Source organism: Durotheca rogersii (assembly GCF_024521655.1).
Source record: "Durotheca rogersii strain YMJ 92031201 chromosome Unknown GGS23scaffold_64, whole genome shotgun sequence".
In the NCBI taxonomy this organism is placed as follows: Eukaryota; Fungi; Ascomycota; class Sordariomycetes; order Xylariales; family Xylariaceae; genus Durotheca; species Durotheca rogersii.
In genome coordinates, this window is record NW_026251295.1 from 82,982 (window position 1) to 99,716 (window position 16,735).

Genomic DNA, 16,735 nt, shown 5'->3' on the forward strand with positions numbered 1-16,735 from the left:
GTCTATCCCCGTGGCCATGGCAAGACAAGGTGTTATACAGCACAGCGATGAGAGGAACAGGCCCGCTGGCCCTAGAGGCCATTTCTTATCCCCAACTTCATGTGAACGTATTGGTCCGGCGCGGCTAACGAATTCCGGCCATTGAGGCGGCCGATGACCAGAAATTCTGCGCCGTCAGGTGAATCTGCTTTTCACGGGCAAGTATATCGCGTGTTCGCCAAAACGGGTTCGTATGGTTGGGCGGGTGTTATATTGGACCCGAGGCATTCTACAGCGGTCGCGGCGGGTTAAATTAACCGGTCTTGGCAATGCTCTGCTTCCCTTCGCCTCCTTGTTCTGCTCCGTGGTCCTGGACGCCTGCGACACGCTCGATGAGGGGGTTGAGCTCGCTTGTCCGCATCACGAGGCGACTTACGTACTCGCCCCAACCACATCGAGGCCGTCTCGCCGTGCGCTGCGTCGTGTAAGGCGACGGGTATGGGGCCGATACATTGGCGTACGCGCGCCCGCGCATTTCATAGACCGACCAACTATTTGAGCTATGCATGTACTTCAGAAGCGACGAAGGAATTCAAACACTGAAAACGACCGGGTTCAGCAGCAGGGGGTTTGCTCGATCGGTAAAATCCGCTTACGGCGTGGTCAGGCGCATAGCTCTTTCACCAACAACGAGGAATGCTTCGCTTCGGAGCGCCGTCCCGTAATGCCGGGCGATTGCGAGATATACGACGTAGTATAAAGAGAGAGAGAGAGAGAGAGAGAGAGAGAGAGAAAGAGAGAGAGAGAGAGAAAGCAGGACAGACAGGCAGACGAGCGAATGGACAGACAGACCTAGGACGCAGAGAAGGAAAAAGAGGAGACGAGACTGGACAACGTCTCACCTCACGAGCGACTAAATTAGCAGACCGTTTCCGACGGGGTTCACGGCCTTGGTCACGTTCATGTCATCATCGCCGGCGACTTTCAGCCCGGCACATGCCCACAGCAAAAAGGCGGTCTTGGGCGCGCCTCAGGCACGCCGGGTTTGCTGGTCCAAGTGATGCATGTAGTTGCGCGATGCCGCTCGCCGCCGGGCTGTCTAGCCACAGTTAGCCATAGCGCGAGGCCGTAGACACCAACCGAGGACAAGCACAGGCATGTCACGATACTATTCACGATACTATCAGAGGGGATGGTGCTACGTGTTGCTGGTCTGTTACCTAGCTAGCTAACTACCTAGGCTGCTAGGTGGTGGGATTTGAGATCAAGGCTTGTTGATCTTCCCATTTAGCCTAAATGCGGCAAAAATATCCCCTGGTTAGTAATTTGCCGGGGACCGCCATGCGTGATGCATAGGGTCCAGGGAGCGTGGCTGGTACATGGCCTTCTGTTTTGGAAAATGTACCTTGGGTGTATATAGTAGGTACACATCCATCAGGGACACATGGGGTCCATCGGATAGACACGCGCAGGCTCGGTACCCACGGACGTACCGCGCACGGCTGGATACATGGCGGGTACCTAAAAGATTTACCTAATACAGCGTAGAACATGTACAGACATATATACCTACCTACCTAGGTAGGTACGCGCCTGACAACGGAGGCTAGGCGTCTCCACACTCCGGCGGAAGCTTCCGAGGGAATATACGCCCTTGCGTTAGATGTTTAGGTACCTAGGTAAGTACATACCGCCTATGTAATATACACGTAACCTTGCGGCACCTGAGGAATCAGGCATCAGGAAAGGAGCCCTGTGATTGGTGGAATTGAAGAAAAACACGCAACAGCTAACTGTTCGTAAAACGCTGTATTTAAGCCCTTTTAGCAGTTTAGTTTTTACACCTTCAATTGATCAACTAGGTTTACCTTTCAACTCGTCTTGCGTGCCTTACCATTAAGGCAGCGAGGCCACGAAAGGAACCGCCACCAAAACGCACAACCTCATCTGAGCCTCGTCCAAGAGAAATCCCCACCCACGCCCACAAAGGTCAAAGGTCTACGTACAAGTATTGAGACCTGCTTTTCGCACAAGGCAGAGGAGCTGCGGGGATTCACGAAAGTTCCTCGAAAGGCCTCACCCTAGAACGGATCCATATTCGTCTGTTCGACGAAATCGATTATTAACCGATCACACACCTATCTGTGTCAGCAATTCCGTGTAGCGCGTTAGCTAAATCCGTGATATGATGGCGGTATGTAGGTAGATTAAGTACGCAGGTAATGTAGGTAGAATGGTGGAGCTTGGAGATCTCGCAGATCGTGCGTCAACCTGCCGGCTTCGCCCGAGCCACAGGCCGATATTGTCGAAACCCAAAAGTACCTACCTACCGCCTGAGGGAAAACCGTAGGTAGAACATGCCTTGTCAGCCACCTACCTCGACGGACATCCGCCCTAGAATACCTTCTCAGCGCACCTCGACTCCGTTAATCCTTTCAGGACAGAGCTAAGGAATTCTCGGTGCTGCTCATACAGATGTCTCTGCGCCGAGACGTCCCAAGGAGAGGGGGGGAGGGGGACAACTACTCACAACACCACCATGATGACGCCGACAATGACCATCACCACCTGATCTACAGGTCCGCCGATATACTTATCTATATGCGCCCACGCAGACCGTGGGAAGAGCCCTGGGTGCGGACCAGGAAAAAGCCGGCGTTGCCGGGAATCACATCTTGACTCGGTCGACCACTTGTGGAAGTTCCCGCATGAATAGGGGCAATAGGGCCCCGAAAGTGATGGCCCGCGGCGCTCGCCGGGAATAGTCGAAGAGACTTCCGGTGGGCGACGGGCCGATCTGGCACGACGACCTGGGTGAGGTTCGGGCCAGGTCGCAACCTAGCTGGAGGCGAATAGACATACGTTGCGCGTGACAACGGAGACTGGCCTGCGCGAGGCTGTATCGGGCGCCGTGGTTGATTGGCCGCCCTGTGACGGCGTGGTGGGTTTTCCATATCACTTCCGGGGTGGCGCCGTCGTGGTGTGCCGTTGTCTGCATCGCTTATGCGGTGGACATCTCGGTTATCGCCTCCATCGCATTCAGCCTGGCACGCGATAAACACCGGCCTAACCCGCCCCCTCAAGATGTGAGGTTGTTAGCAGTCAAGGGAATTGCTTCCAAGTTAAACGTCACTCTCGCGGCATAGGCAGGCCGAAAGAGAACCCCCCTGAACATCAAAACGACCGAGTAATGACACCGAACAGTGGTATTTTCTTACCCCACCATCGCCTCTAAATTATCTTCTATTTCGTCGAACGCCAGTGTTAATGCATGACACGCCTAGAGAGAGAGAGAGAGAGCCAGTTGATACATGCAATCCCTTCTGGCTGGTTCCAGAACGCCGAGTTTCCCCTAATTTGATCGGCCTTATGCCATACAAATCCCCCTTCCGAGAGAAACGGGGAGGAACGGACCGCGCTCCCCTCACCGTGCGTCTCCCCTCCCCTCCTCCTTACACCTGAAAGCCGAACCCGGCCATGCAGCTCTTGTACTGCTGGACAGTCGTCTTGCAATCGCTTGCAGGATCCGATGCCTTGGAAAATAACATGCATTCGTCGCGCTTAGATTTTTCATCTTTGCAGACGCAGCAAGGCTACACGGGGAGCGTGAGTTAGCGAGGGTGCTACTGGAAACCGGCAGGCAGAGAGAAGAACGAGATGTCGGGTTCCAATCAAACCTTCGGCTTTGACGCTACGGCCGCGTCGGAATCGCGGCTCGCATCGGAGCTCGAAGAAATCGAGGCTGCGCAGAAGAGATTAGCGACGGGAACAAGTGACCTTGGCTAGCTCTGCTTACGCATTGATAATTTCTGTGACGCCATAGCAGTCCTTTTATTTATGTATTATCTTTTAGATGGTCGCGGACGGCGGATGGTGTTATGGACGTCCTCTTCCCTCGTCGTAAAAGTTGGATGCTAGGTTGAATTGATCGACGATTCGACGGCCGGGCATGACGTGATTTGTAATGCACGGGCGATCCCGGCGCTTACATAAGTACCTAAGAGCATAGCGAGATACTATCTACCAACCACTGGATAGACGCATATCCTTCGTTCCTATTTTTCTATCGATATAGCACCTGAGCAATCAGGCATTAAGAAAGGAGCCCTATAATTAGTAGAATTAAAGAAAACTACGTAAGAGCTAACTATTTACAAAACGCTATATTTAAGTACCTTTAATAGTTTAGTTTTTATACTTTTAATTAATTAACTAGATTTAGCTTTTAATACGTTTTATATACCTTATAATTAATATAGCAAGGCTCCGAGAGTAAACTGTTAAAACGTACATTAATACCCTACTAACTCTCGCTAAAAACATATTCCTAAATCTGGGATGAGGCTACCAGTGTAGATTCTGATGTATCCAATTAGTTAGCAAAGGACTCTTACAATGGTTGCCTATTTATAGTTAAAGGCTCTTGTAACGATTATCTATTCATCTAAAAGGAGGCTTGCTTATTTGCCTAAAAGGAAGCTGTAATTTACTTATAAATCGAGCTTTACAAAAGCTCGTTATTTTATAATTCTAGGACTTAGATCTTCTTTTAGTAGACTAGTAGTTAAGTTTAATTTATAACATTTTATATATTCTTAGATAATTAAGTAATTGTGAAGTAACGTAAGCGAGCTTTATTAAAATGTATAAATAACTAGTTACTTATAAGTATACTGCTATATTATCTTTTTTAGTAAATCTAAAGCTATTTCTAAACTATCACTATATCCTTAAGTTAAGATTTCTTCGTTATCTGATCCTAAGCTATTTATTAACAGATCTTTTATTAATATTTATAATTAGTTTAGGGATATTATTATCGAAGTTCATAGTGGGGGGGGATAGAGCGTACGCGATACTGGAGTCCCGGATAGGCTTACTCGAAAGTATACTCTATCGAAGACTATAGTACGTACGATGATCTAAGGTAAATAACACTAATATTACTATACTAATCGAGAGACGAGGAATCTAATGTAGTTATTATATCTTAGGTCTACCCTTTAATTATAAAGATATAGTAGTCGCTAGCCCGAAGGCATAAGAGGTAAGGGAAGAAAAGGAGTAAAACGTAAAAGTTACTTATTCGGCTATAGCGGTACGACGAAGTAACTTAAGCGCCTATAACTAAAATAAATATACTAATCGGAGAACGACGAATCTAATAATAAAAACGAATCTTTAATTAAGGTAAAAATAATAAAGATAGTAATTTAATTAAGTAATAAGCTAGGTAGTAAGTATAGTATAATTCGTACTTACGGAAGCTATAGTTACTTTATATAGGTATAAGGCCTATCGTAACGTATTACGTAATATATTAAAAGGATATGTCTTACCGTATTATTATAGCCTCTTTAGTTTAATTATATCGTAAGGAATAATTAAATTAAAAAGGATAATACGGTATATCCCGATTAATATCTTCTCTTAAAAACTATTACGAAACTTTATTTCCTCGGTTATTATTTAATTATTAAAAGTAGGTCTTTAGTTTATCGTTTAATATAATAAAGAAGCCTTTTTATTACTTTATAGTTAACTTAGCCCGGTTTATCCTTACCGATCTAACCCGATCGGCGTATTTCTTCTCTACCTCGGCTATCTTTTTCTTAGTCTCGGCTTAGCCTTCTTAGTTAAGGAAATAGCAAGGGAACGGGCGCGTCCCGAGGGTTAATTAGGTATCTTTCCTCTACCTATAGGATATAGAGATCTTCCCGGATTAAAAAGCTTTAATCCTTACTAAGCCGGGGGAAGGAAAAAAACGGATCGTAACCTTAACGAGGTCGTCGTAACATAGGTCGGTATTTACCGATACGAGGAAGTAAAAGGGATTAAGTATTAAGACTACAAAGGAACGGCGGACTTCGGCTTACGCGATAAACCGAATAAAGGATTTACGGCTAAGGAATTCGCCGATCGGCGTATTTTACGCCGAAGCTATAACGTTAATAAGGTTAATTTACTTTTAATAATCTACGGCTTATCGAAAATACTTAACGATACTTACCTCCTCCTTTAAAACTCGAACGCTATAAAATTACTTTACTACCTCGGCGTATTTTTTTTATAATATTAGGAGGATTAAGCCCTTTATTTCTTAGGCTTAGTAAACGACTTCTATCGGTCGTTTAAAGATAAGATACGGTAAAATACCGCTTTAAAAACCGTAATTAAAGCTATCTTATTAATTTATTAACGCGACGTAATAAATAAACTAAGGGGTTATAGTAAGCTCGAGATTACCGTTTTCTTATACTCGCCGTAATTAATTAAACGCGTACGCCGCCCGATTAAAGGCGTCGTTTTTAACTATATTAAAGCTAAATAATATTCAAGGCTTAGGAAGGTATAATATTACGGCGAAATAGGCTTAGGAGAACTTCTCCGGGTCGGTAATAACTCGTTCGGAATTTATTAAATCCGTATAGATCGTAAAAATTAAAATAAAGGCAAGGTTATCGAAAAGGTATTAGCGGGTTAAGAAGTTAAACGATCCTACCGATCGATAGCTTATTATTTAATACGGATTTACTTCGAAGGCCGCCTTTCTACCTTTAAGGTTATAGTTAGTTATGGTATAAAAGGCGCGGATATCTTCGTTAGTAAGGTAGTCGTAACGGGCGAGGTATACGAAAGAGTTAGCTAGGGCTACCTTCGTTTATTCTTATAGCTATTAATTCATAATTCGGGATCGATTAACGAATAGCTAAAGGGCTTAGGCTATATCGGATCCTAATTCGATTAAACTATTCCCCGAATCGTAATTATCTAGAATATTAAGCTAATACTTCTTTATATTACTTTAGTTATCTTTATTATTATAAATCTCCCGTAGGAGTTTTATTAAATCGGCTAGATCGGCGTAACGTACGTCTTTATAAACGGAAGAAAAGGAAAAGGAAGGAGGAATGCCGGCGGAACGGAGGAAAGACATAAAAAATAAAAAAAGAATTAAGGAAAGGAAAAGAAAAGATAATAAATTAAAGGTAAAAATAAGAATTTAAATTAATAATAAAAAAGGTAGGCTAGAGATTAATAAGAATATAATAATTATAGGGGAAGGGGTTTCGAAATAAAATACCTAAAGAGGAAAAAGAGGGGAGGAAGGGAGACGTATCGACGATATAGTTAGATATACCTTTACGGCTTACGCTTTAGGAAAGCGCGTTCTCCCGTATACGTATAAAGCTATAATAGGAGATACGTTAGTTTATAACTTCTTATTATATACTCTTAATAAAGTAATAAATACGTACGTTTATAGATACGTAATTAAACGTAGGCTAAGGTAAGTACTATCGAGACTCTCCTAAGTACGGTACTTACGACCTAGGTAACGTATTCGATTCTTTCGTTTTCGTTCGACCTTTCCTTTCATTTCTCGCTATTTTACGGTTCCGATTTATTTCCTTTCTTCTTCTCCTTAGGTTCTTTATCTTCGTTTTAATTCGTTTTTCGATTTTTCTTAATTCTAGATTCATAATTTCGTCGTCCCTATCTCTCTTTCTCTTATATATATATATATAATAAACCCTATCCTCTAAAAGTAACTCCTTAAACTAAACCGGGCGTCCGTCCTTAAGCTATTCGAATAGCTTAAAGCTACGGGAATTACCGACGAAGAGATCGCCGGGGCCTTTAGGAAGGCTAAGGAGGATAAGAAGAAGGCCGTAACGCATTAACGGGCTAAGTCGATACCGCCGCCGGTAAATTTAATAAATAAGTAGCCTAACGAATTCTTCCGTTACTTATCTTCTACCGAGGAATTCCGGGACGTTAATTAATTAATTCCTAAGCCTTAGTAAGTATCGTATATTCCGTATTCCCGCCCGTTAAACTAAAGCCCGAAAATAATTATTAGCCGGTAGTTCCGAGGTATCGAAGGAATTTAGGTAATAAACTAATAACGCTAAGTATATAGCTTTTAATATTAATAAGATCTATTAATCGAAAGCTAGATTAATAATAAAAATAATTCGTAACGTTCGGTTTTATTTTCTAGGTAGGCCGGCGGCCGATTAATATATTACGTAAGAGATCTTAAGTAAGGATTTTTAGGAGGTTACCTACCTCTAGAGCTATATTATATCCTTCGTTCGTTACGTCTAATCCTCTCGCCGTCGGACGTTATTTATAAAGATTAATAATAAGGGCCCGGTCGGCGATATTTTCGTCGATTAATAATAAACCCTCGTTACGTCGTTAGTTTATTCGTTTAATAATATAAGGTACCTAACGAAGTACCTTATTAATACTATAAGCGCCGGCTCGCTTCTTCCGATACCGTTAAGTACGCGGGTATATAGCCTTTTCCTACCGATCCCTAGCTCCCGATCATATCTTTAGGTACTCCTACGGTATCTACCTCTTCTTTATTAATAAGGTACGTTATAAATTTCGAAACGAACGGTTTACCTACCTACGGACGCGGATAAATCGTAACCTCCCTTTAATAAAGGATCTAAGCTAGGCCGTATACCTACTTATAATATAGGTAACGGAAAAAGGGTTACTAGCTATAATAAACTCGAAAATCGCTACGTTCCGGGGGTCGGGAAATAAATAAGTTTTTTAGTTTTCTTAGTAACTAATAAGTAAAGGATAAAGTAAGGAAATTAGATAAAGTAAGGAAATTAAGAGGAAAAAAGAGGTATTAATCGGCGGGTATATATTACTTCTAGCTTATTTTTAAACGCGTATTCCTTTCCTTTTCCTTTTTCTTTTACTTTTACTAATTGTCACGTAGCAGTTGAACCAGCCTATATAAGCCTACATACCGCAAAGCGTGAATGTAGGCGTCTACGTTTTACGTAATACTAATATAAATTACTTTCCTTACTTTCCCTTTAAATATTAAAATATACCTATATTAAAATATAATAGTTTCGTAATACTAGGATATTAATATCCCGGATTCCTAATAATAAACGTAAAGAATAACTTATCTAAGTATAAGAACGCGTTAATCGGCGTTAATAATCTATGGAAATATACTTTCTTTTAATGTAAGAAATAAAGGGGGCGTATTTATTAGTATTATGATTTAAGGTATTAATTTCGTATATAGGCTACCGGTTTAATAACCATATAGGAATAACTTCTTTTCTCCCTCGCTTAAGAAAGCGATTATATATTAAGCTCCTAGGCTTTATTACTCTTCGATCGGTATAAGTAGGTTATTTTAAGGTACTATAGCTTTATCGTATTATAATAAGAGGGTTATTTATTAAATCGGGTCGATCTTCTTAGTCCGGGTTTATCGTTAGGTATAACTTCGTATCCTTTAAGCTTTCTATTTAATATTTTTATTATAATTCGTACCTTATCGTTCGAAGCTAATATTCTTTTTCTTATCGTCGATTACTAAGGGTATAAGTTCTAGGCTTCCTTTAGCTTAGGGGTCGTTAGTAATCGTCGATTCCTAGTCCTTATATTTAGTCGGTAGTAAGCGTATAATCCATTCGTCCTCCTCCGGGTTCTTTAGCTTTTAAAACCCGTTAATATCTTAGATAGATTTCCGTAATTTATAGCCTAAAACTAGGTATAATAACGTAACTTTATCCGGTTCTTTAAGCTTATAATAATTATAGCCTAAATCTTCGGCGATTAAGTACGATTCCTTTTAATAGTACTTTAGTTTTACGGCTACCGATTTATTTATATATCGTAATGTATCGTATAATAGCACGAGGTCGTCGGTTTTTAGGGGCTCTTTTCGTATCCGGTAAGCGTTCTTCTCGTCCTAATACTAGATAACTTCCTTATATTTAGCCGTTAAAACCTTAGTTACGGCAATATATCTTCCTAGTATCTCTCGATTAATCGTACGTATATAATTAAAAGCGATTCTCGGTCCGGGATATTTTTTTAGTTTATAATATATTAGGTCGGGATAACGGTTTTCTTTCGGGATAATAGCTTTACGCTTATATATTAATTCGTATAGCGATATTCCGTATAAGCGCGTCGAGGTCTTATTTACTTATATAATTACCCTTAATAGGTTCGTTTATTTCCGATTACTACCGTTTATACCTTTTATAAGGCCTCCGCGAATTACTTTATACTTAACTTCGACTATATCCTAGGATTATAGGAAATAAATAATACCGACTTTAACTTTAATACCGATTAACTTTATTACTTTACGAACTTTTTTTTTATTATCGGAATTATTATTATACTTAATTACTAGGGGTATATCGTGCTATAGGAATATTTATTCCTAAAGGAACTTAGCGATCGTCTTAGAATCTATCCTTCTAATGGCTCGGGCTTCGAAAAAACCGGATAGTTCGTTTCGTGCTTCGATTATTACGATAAATCTAGTATTTATTAGTATATATTATACGTTTATTACCTAATAAATAAGAACGTTAATTAACTCGTAATATAAAGCGGGATCGACTTTTCGGGTATTATTTCCTTTTTATTTTAAAATACGATTTAACCTTTCGGGCGACGTATTCGAATATACCGCGCTAATAATATAGTTTAATTATCCGATCGTAAGTCGAAATACGTCCCTTATAACTGAAATCCTCGTAATAATCCTTAACTATAGCTTTACGTAATTTCTCCTAATCGATAACGCGTCGTATGCCCTTATACTTCTCGGGCTTCCTCTATAGGATACCTTCCGAAACGACGTATTTAAGCGCTTCCTTTTTAAACCGGGTCTACCGCTTTTAATATCCTATTAATCGGTTATCTCTTAATCGGGTAGGTAATTAAAATCGCGTAAGAAACGTTATTATTTCTTACGACTTTATCGACTATTCTTCCGGCGGTTATAACGGTAGGGTTTTATCGTTAGATTACTTAACGACGTTAAGTAACGCGACTATATTCGCGTATACTATATTAAACTATATATTAATAAAGTCCTTTATATCGCCTTTTTATTAATCGTTATCGTCGTCGCTTAGGCCGTTAGGTTTACGTAAAAAACCGTCCGTAGCGAAATATCTCTTGCCGGGTATATATTAAATATTGAAGCTAAATATCTTAATATAGGTTATTTACTTAGTAAGGATAGCGCCCGGGAAACTAGAGAATCCGTCGTTAAGCTAGGCGATTAATACTTTAGCGTCGGTTTTAAGTACGAAGTAAATGTCGTAAAGGTAGTTTCGAAGCCGTCGTAAGGACTTAACGACTCTTAGGTACTTTCGTTTCGTAGTATCGTAATTTAACTCCGCCTCTTTTTAGATCCCTAACTCGTATCTCGAAGGTCTGAAGTTACCTTTATCGTTATTCTAACCTAGTAAGTAACCCTAACCGTTTCTTAATACGTCGACTTTTACTCGAATTAGTTATTCAATAATATAATTTAAAATAATTAATACCGGTACGTTAATAAGAGTAGTTTTAAGCGAATTTATAGTATGTTATTAATCGATACCTTAAATAAAGTATATTTCCTTACGCATTAATATTAGGAGGGATTTAGTAACTATAGCGTAATAATCGATCTATATCCTAAAGAAAACCGTAATACCGATAAAAGACTTTATTTCGTTTATATTCTTATATAACTTTTACTCTAAGATCTTAATTATCTTCGCTTCCGAGGGCTTTCTATCGTTTATTCCGTATAGATATCCGACGATTACCGTACTATCTTTATACTAAGTAAACTTAACGGCGTTAGTAATAATACCGGCTAATTCGAAGTTTAAGAAAACGGCGTCGATATTCTCTAAGTACTTAAAGATAAAGCGTCGTATTCCCGGAAAAGCCTCTTAGTTATCGTATCTCGATACCGGCCCTTTAATGCTAACGTCGTCGAAAAAAGGCTCGCATTTAATAGGAATTAAATCGTAAAGAATTCGTATAACGGCTCGAAAAAAAGCGGTAACTAAGTTTATCGCGCCTTTTAATAAAGTCGTTATACGTAAAAGGCTAATAAGAGTAACGAACGTAGTTAGGTTACGGTTCGTTTTCGTTAGTATTACTTAATTGTACCTAGAGAAAAGGTCGACGATTATAAGGATTTAATATATAACGAATTCTTAGGTAAAGGAGTCTTTATTTCGGGGTAGGAAGGCGTCGTAAATAATCTAGGCGTTAAGTTTTATCGTAGAGTTAATAAGTCGTAAACTACCATCTTTCTTCTCGACTACGAATTACGTATTTCGATAAGGACCGTAACTCTCTTCTAGTATAATAGGCTGCGCTTAGTCATAGAACCCTGGTTAACATAGCATTAGGGTACGTAACCGCTCTTCCCGTATATAGCTAGCTCTTAAAGGCGCGGCCTTAGTAAAGCGTACCTTTCTTTCTTTTCTTCCTCGTATAGCTTTATTCCTTTAATTTATATCCTTTTACCTAGCAAATAGCTCTTAAAACCGTAATAAAAAGCTATACTATCTTCTCCGTAAGGTTAATACCTAGATATTCGATATCCGACTCCTAAATAACGAAAGATAAATCTAAGGCCTAGGCGTAGTCGAGCGCTTAGGAGGCGACGCTAGCTTATTACGTATTATTATAAGACCTTTACTTCTTAAATTCTATAAAAGAATATATAATCGATTTCCTACGAAGTAACTCCCTAATACCCGTACTACCGGTACCCGTACCGGTACTTAAGGTTATAACTACCCTACCTACGGGCGTAAACGGAACTCGACGAAAACCTCTTAAGTAATACGAATAAAACGGAAAGGCTATATCGGTTTACTTTATTTTAAAAAGGCTATAAGCGAAAATCTTAATCGACGTTCCGAACGGTTTATTCGGTAATAATAACGCGATATAGTACTTTATCCTCGGTACGATATCCGAAGATCGGTAGCGGAAAATAAAATACTTCTAAAGATCCGGCGGTTCAGGGGACGGATTTTAACCTAAGGACTTACTAAGGCATATAAAAGAAACGTTCGGTAATATTTAGGTTAAGGAGAACGCGTAATAAAAACTACGGAAACTACGGTAGAAAGAGGAAAAGACCTTCGGAAGCTTCCTACCCGACTTCGAAGAGGTCCTAACGAACGCTAGAAGCTCTAGCTAGGATAACGATAATAAACTAACGTAACTAAAAGTAATATTATTTAACTACCTTTAAAATATATTAATCCCGATTTAAATATCTTAAGATTACGATATCTTTATCGTCTAAATTTACTTAATCGCGTAATGTTACGAATAAATAACCGAATTTAAGCGGCTCGCGAAGAAGTTAGGCGAAAATAAGCGCTACTCGGCGACCCCGAGCTACGAATTAACATCCGCTACCTAGCGCTCGAACTCCGTCCGGATAAATACTTAAAGCGATACGATTATAACGGGCTTTATTAAATCGTAAAGGAAGCCCCGTTAAGCTTACGGTAGGTCTAGTAGCGGACCTAGTAGTAATACCCGACGGATAAAATAAGTACCTTAGAAGAAGTACGAAAAAAGGAAGGTCTAAGATAGCTACTTCCGCTACGGCGTTAACTAATATTAGGTTAAGGATTACTCCTACCTACTAGCTATTCGCCCGAGTAACTAAAGGCGGTTCCCGCCCGTATCGGTACGGATAACGTAAGTTATCGAATTATTATTAAAAGAATTAAAGGATATATTAATTAATATAATAGCGGAAAAAGAATAACTCCGTTATAAAGTCGGGCGACGGAGCCTAGCTAGGAGGTAATAAATAAATAAAAAGCTTATAAGGATAAAATAAAAAGTAGCTCCTCGTTATTATTAATTATAGTTAATAAAACGTTATTATCGGAAGCCCTTATAAACGAAGGTTACCTATATTTTATAGCTATTAATAAGGACTTATTTAGATTTCTTAACCTACTTCTTATTCTTATTCTTTCCCGTAGTATTAAAGGCGCTTTAAGCGCTATAAAAGAAGTAATAATTTAAGGTATTACTTATATAGCCCTAAAGATTAACGGATATACGTAGTTAATATACGTATACGTTATTCCGTTATTAAAATTCTTAATAATTTTAAAAAAACCGTAATAAATATATAACGAAGTAGTTTCGTACCTATATAAGAACCGATTATAATACGGAAAAATACGAATAAGCGTATAATATAAAGGAAAGAAACGTACGACCCCGCTTATAAGGGAGTTAAAAAAGGCTTAATACGTATTAGTTAATACGTTCGTAGGCTTAGCTAAGAAGATACGCCGCCGTAAGAAAGAAGGAATAAATACGGAAGGTATATCGATATTCGCCGCTTCCTTAGTAAATATAAAGAAAGCCTTAAAGCCGAAACCCGTAAAAACGGAAGCGGAACTACGAAAAATAATCCCACGGGAGTTTTACGATTTATTCCCGCTATAAAAGAAGAAAGAAACCGACCGTTTCGCCCCGTATCGCCTAGGCGTTAACTATAAAATTAATATAGAAAAAGGACTAAACGGAAAAGAGAAACCGTTACCTTAAGGTTCCTTATATAGGATATCCCGGAAAAAGCTCCTAGTAGTACGGAAAACGTTCCGCGACTTACTAAATAAGGGGTTTATCCGGGCTAGTAACTCGGAAGTAGGAGCCTTAGTTTTCTTCGCCCGTAAGCTAAGAAACGGCTTCCGATTTTATTATAATTACCGGGCGTTAAATCGCTTAACCCGAGGGAACCGTTACCCGCTTCCGCTTATCGGCGATACCTTACGTAACCTTACGTCGGTAAAGTAGTTTACGAAGATAAACGTAATCGCGGCCTTTTATAAAGTCCGTATCGCGAAAAGCGACGAATTTAAAACGGCGTTTAAAACCCGATACGAATTATTCGAATAATTAATAATACCTTTCGGGTTAATAAGCGCCCCGGTAACCTTCTAAAGATATATAAATAACGTCTTAAAGAAATTCCTCGACGACTTCGCTAGCGCTTATATAAACGATATTCTTATTTATACGAGCGGGTTCCGTAAGAACTATATAGCTAAAGTACGTATAATTTTAAAGCGCTTTTATAAAACCGACCTCTACCTAAACCCCGGGAAATACGAATTCGTAATAACGATCATTAAATAGCTAGGGTTTATTATATACGCCGGTAAAGAAATATAAATAAACCCGGAAAAAATAAAAGCAATATTAAACTAAGAGGCCCCTACCTTAATAAAAAAAATTAAAAGCTTCCTAAGGTTCGCTAATTATTACCGTATATTTATCCCCGGATTTTCCGAGATTACCGCCTCCCTTATTACTTTAATAAAGAAGCATTAGCCCTTTAAATAGAACCTTATCTACGAAAAGGCGTTCTAACGCTTAAAGACCTTATTTACGTCGGCGTTTATTTTAACGTAATAGAACCTAAATAAGTTAACGTTCTTAGAAATAAACTACTTAAGATAGACGCTCGGCGGCGTATTATTTTAATAAGCTAGAAAGGGAAGAAAGGTAGTAACTTATTACTCTTAAAAGCTAAGGCCGGCCGAAATTAACTACCCGATTTACGATAAGGAAATATTAATTATTATTAGGTACCTAAAATAATAAAACGCCGAGCTAAGAAGCTATAAAAAATTTACTATTTTAATTAACCATAAAAACCTCGAATATTTTATAACCCGTTAGCGCCTCTCGGAGCGATAAACGCGCTAAACGAAACTCCTATCCCGATATAACTTCGACCTCGTTTACCGCGCTAATAATTAAGCCGCGATTCCCGATACGCTCTTCCGAAAGAACTAAAACCGATTAAGTATAAACGATAAGGAATTACGGTACTTATAACTTATCCCTAAAGGGGCTTTTCGAAATTAAACCTACGTAATAATAACGTCTTAATCCGCCGGGCCCGATGTTAGAGTTTTCGAAGATAACGAACTTTAGTCCCTATAAAAAAAGACGGCGTACTTCGATACGTTATATTAATAAACGTACTAGGTAATAAAATAAAGCGCCCGCTCCTTCGCCCCGACCATAAAATTAAAGGTATAAATCGCGGAATATACGATTAACGCCGGAGGACGGTTATTATTAAAGGACCGGATATAGATATTAAGAGGTCCGTTCCCCGGAAACGCGGAAATAAACTCCCGAGGTACGGATTAATTTAACGAATTACGAATGAAAATAATTTAAAGAGCCTACGACTTATACGTTATTAGCTACCCCGGCTGAGAGAATATTATAACGATCTTAAGCCGAAACTTTTATTAACCGATGCTTTATTAATACGTAAAGAGGTTTATCCGTAACTATAACGTCTACGGCCGCTTTAAGCTATAAAAAAAACATAAAAAAGAACTCCTTAAATCCCTTCCTATACCTAACCGTTACTTTAAGGATATATAAATAGACTTTATCGTAAACCTACCTCTATCGAAGAATAATTAATATATATAAGTAATTAAGAACCGCTTAAGTAAGATTATAATCCTCGAACCTACGCCTATTATAAACGTAAAAGCGTATACGAAGCGCTTCCTAGCGTATTACGTTTAATATTATAACTAGCTAAGAAATATTATAAGCGATAAAGGATCGAATTAACTAAGCCGTTTCTAAAGCTATCTCTATCGATTAATAAATATATGATACGTAGATCGGGAGAGCTACGTGGGCACTGAGGTTGCTTCTTGGGAGCAACGGAAGGTGGGAAGAAGAAGGTGAATTGACTGACTATCTAAGAAGGAAGGAGATTAACAAAGGAGATGCGAGCTACCTATATATAGACGATAGGGAGCTGCGAGCTATGTTATATAAGCGAGCTGGGAGCTATGTTAGGTAAGCGAGCAACTCGAGAAGGAGTAGGGAGCCATGTACAGGTGGCTCTCTACGTGACAATATAAAA

The 16,735-nt window shown here is 39.4% G+C and overlaps 1 protein-coding gene across 1 annotated transcript; it reads right to left on the reverse strand.

The window, feature by feature from the left end:
* Positions 1-3,431: 3,431 nt before the first annotated feature.
* On the reverse strand, positions 3,432-3,800 carry GGS23DRAFT_601588 (cytochrome C oxidase copper chaperone-domain-containing protein; the record flags this gene model as incomplete). The annotated part of the gene is made up of 3 exons (XM_051519214.1): positions 3,432-3,572; positions 3,657-3,721; positions 3,776-3,800. The coding sequence occupies 3 exons, from the start codon at positions 3,798-3,800 to the stop codon at positions 3,432-3,434; spliced, it is 231 nt and encodes a 76-aa protein (XP_051367087.1).
* Positions 3,801-16,735: the final 12,935 nt, after the last annotated feature.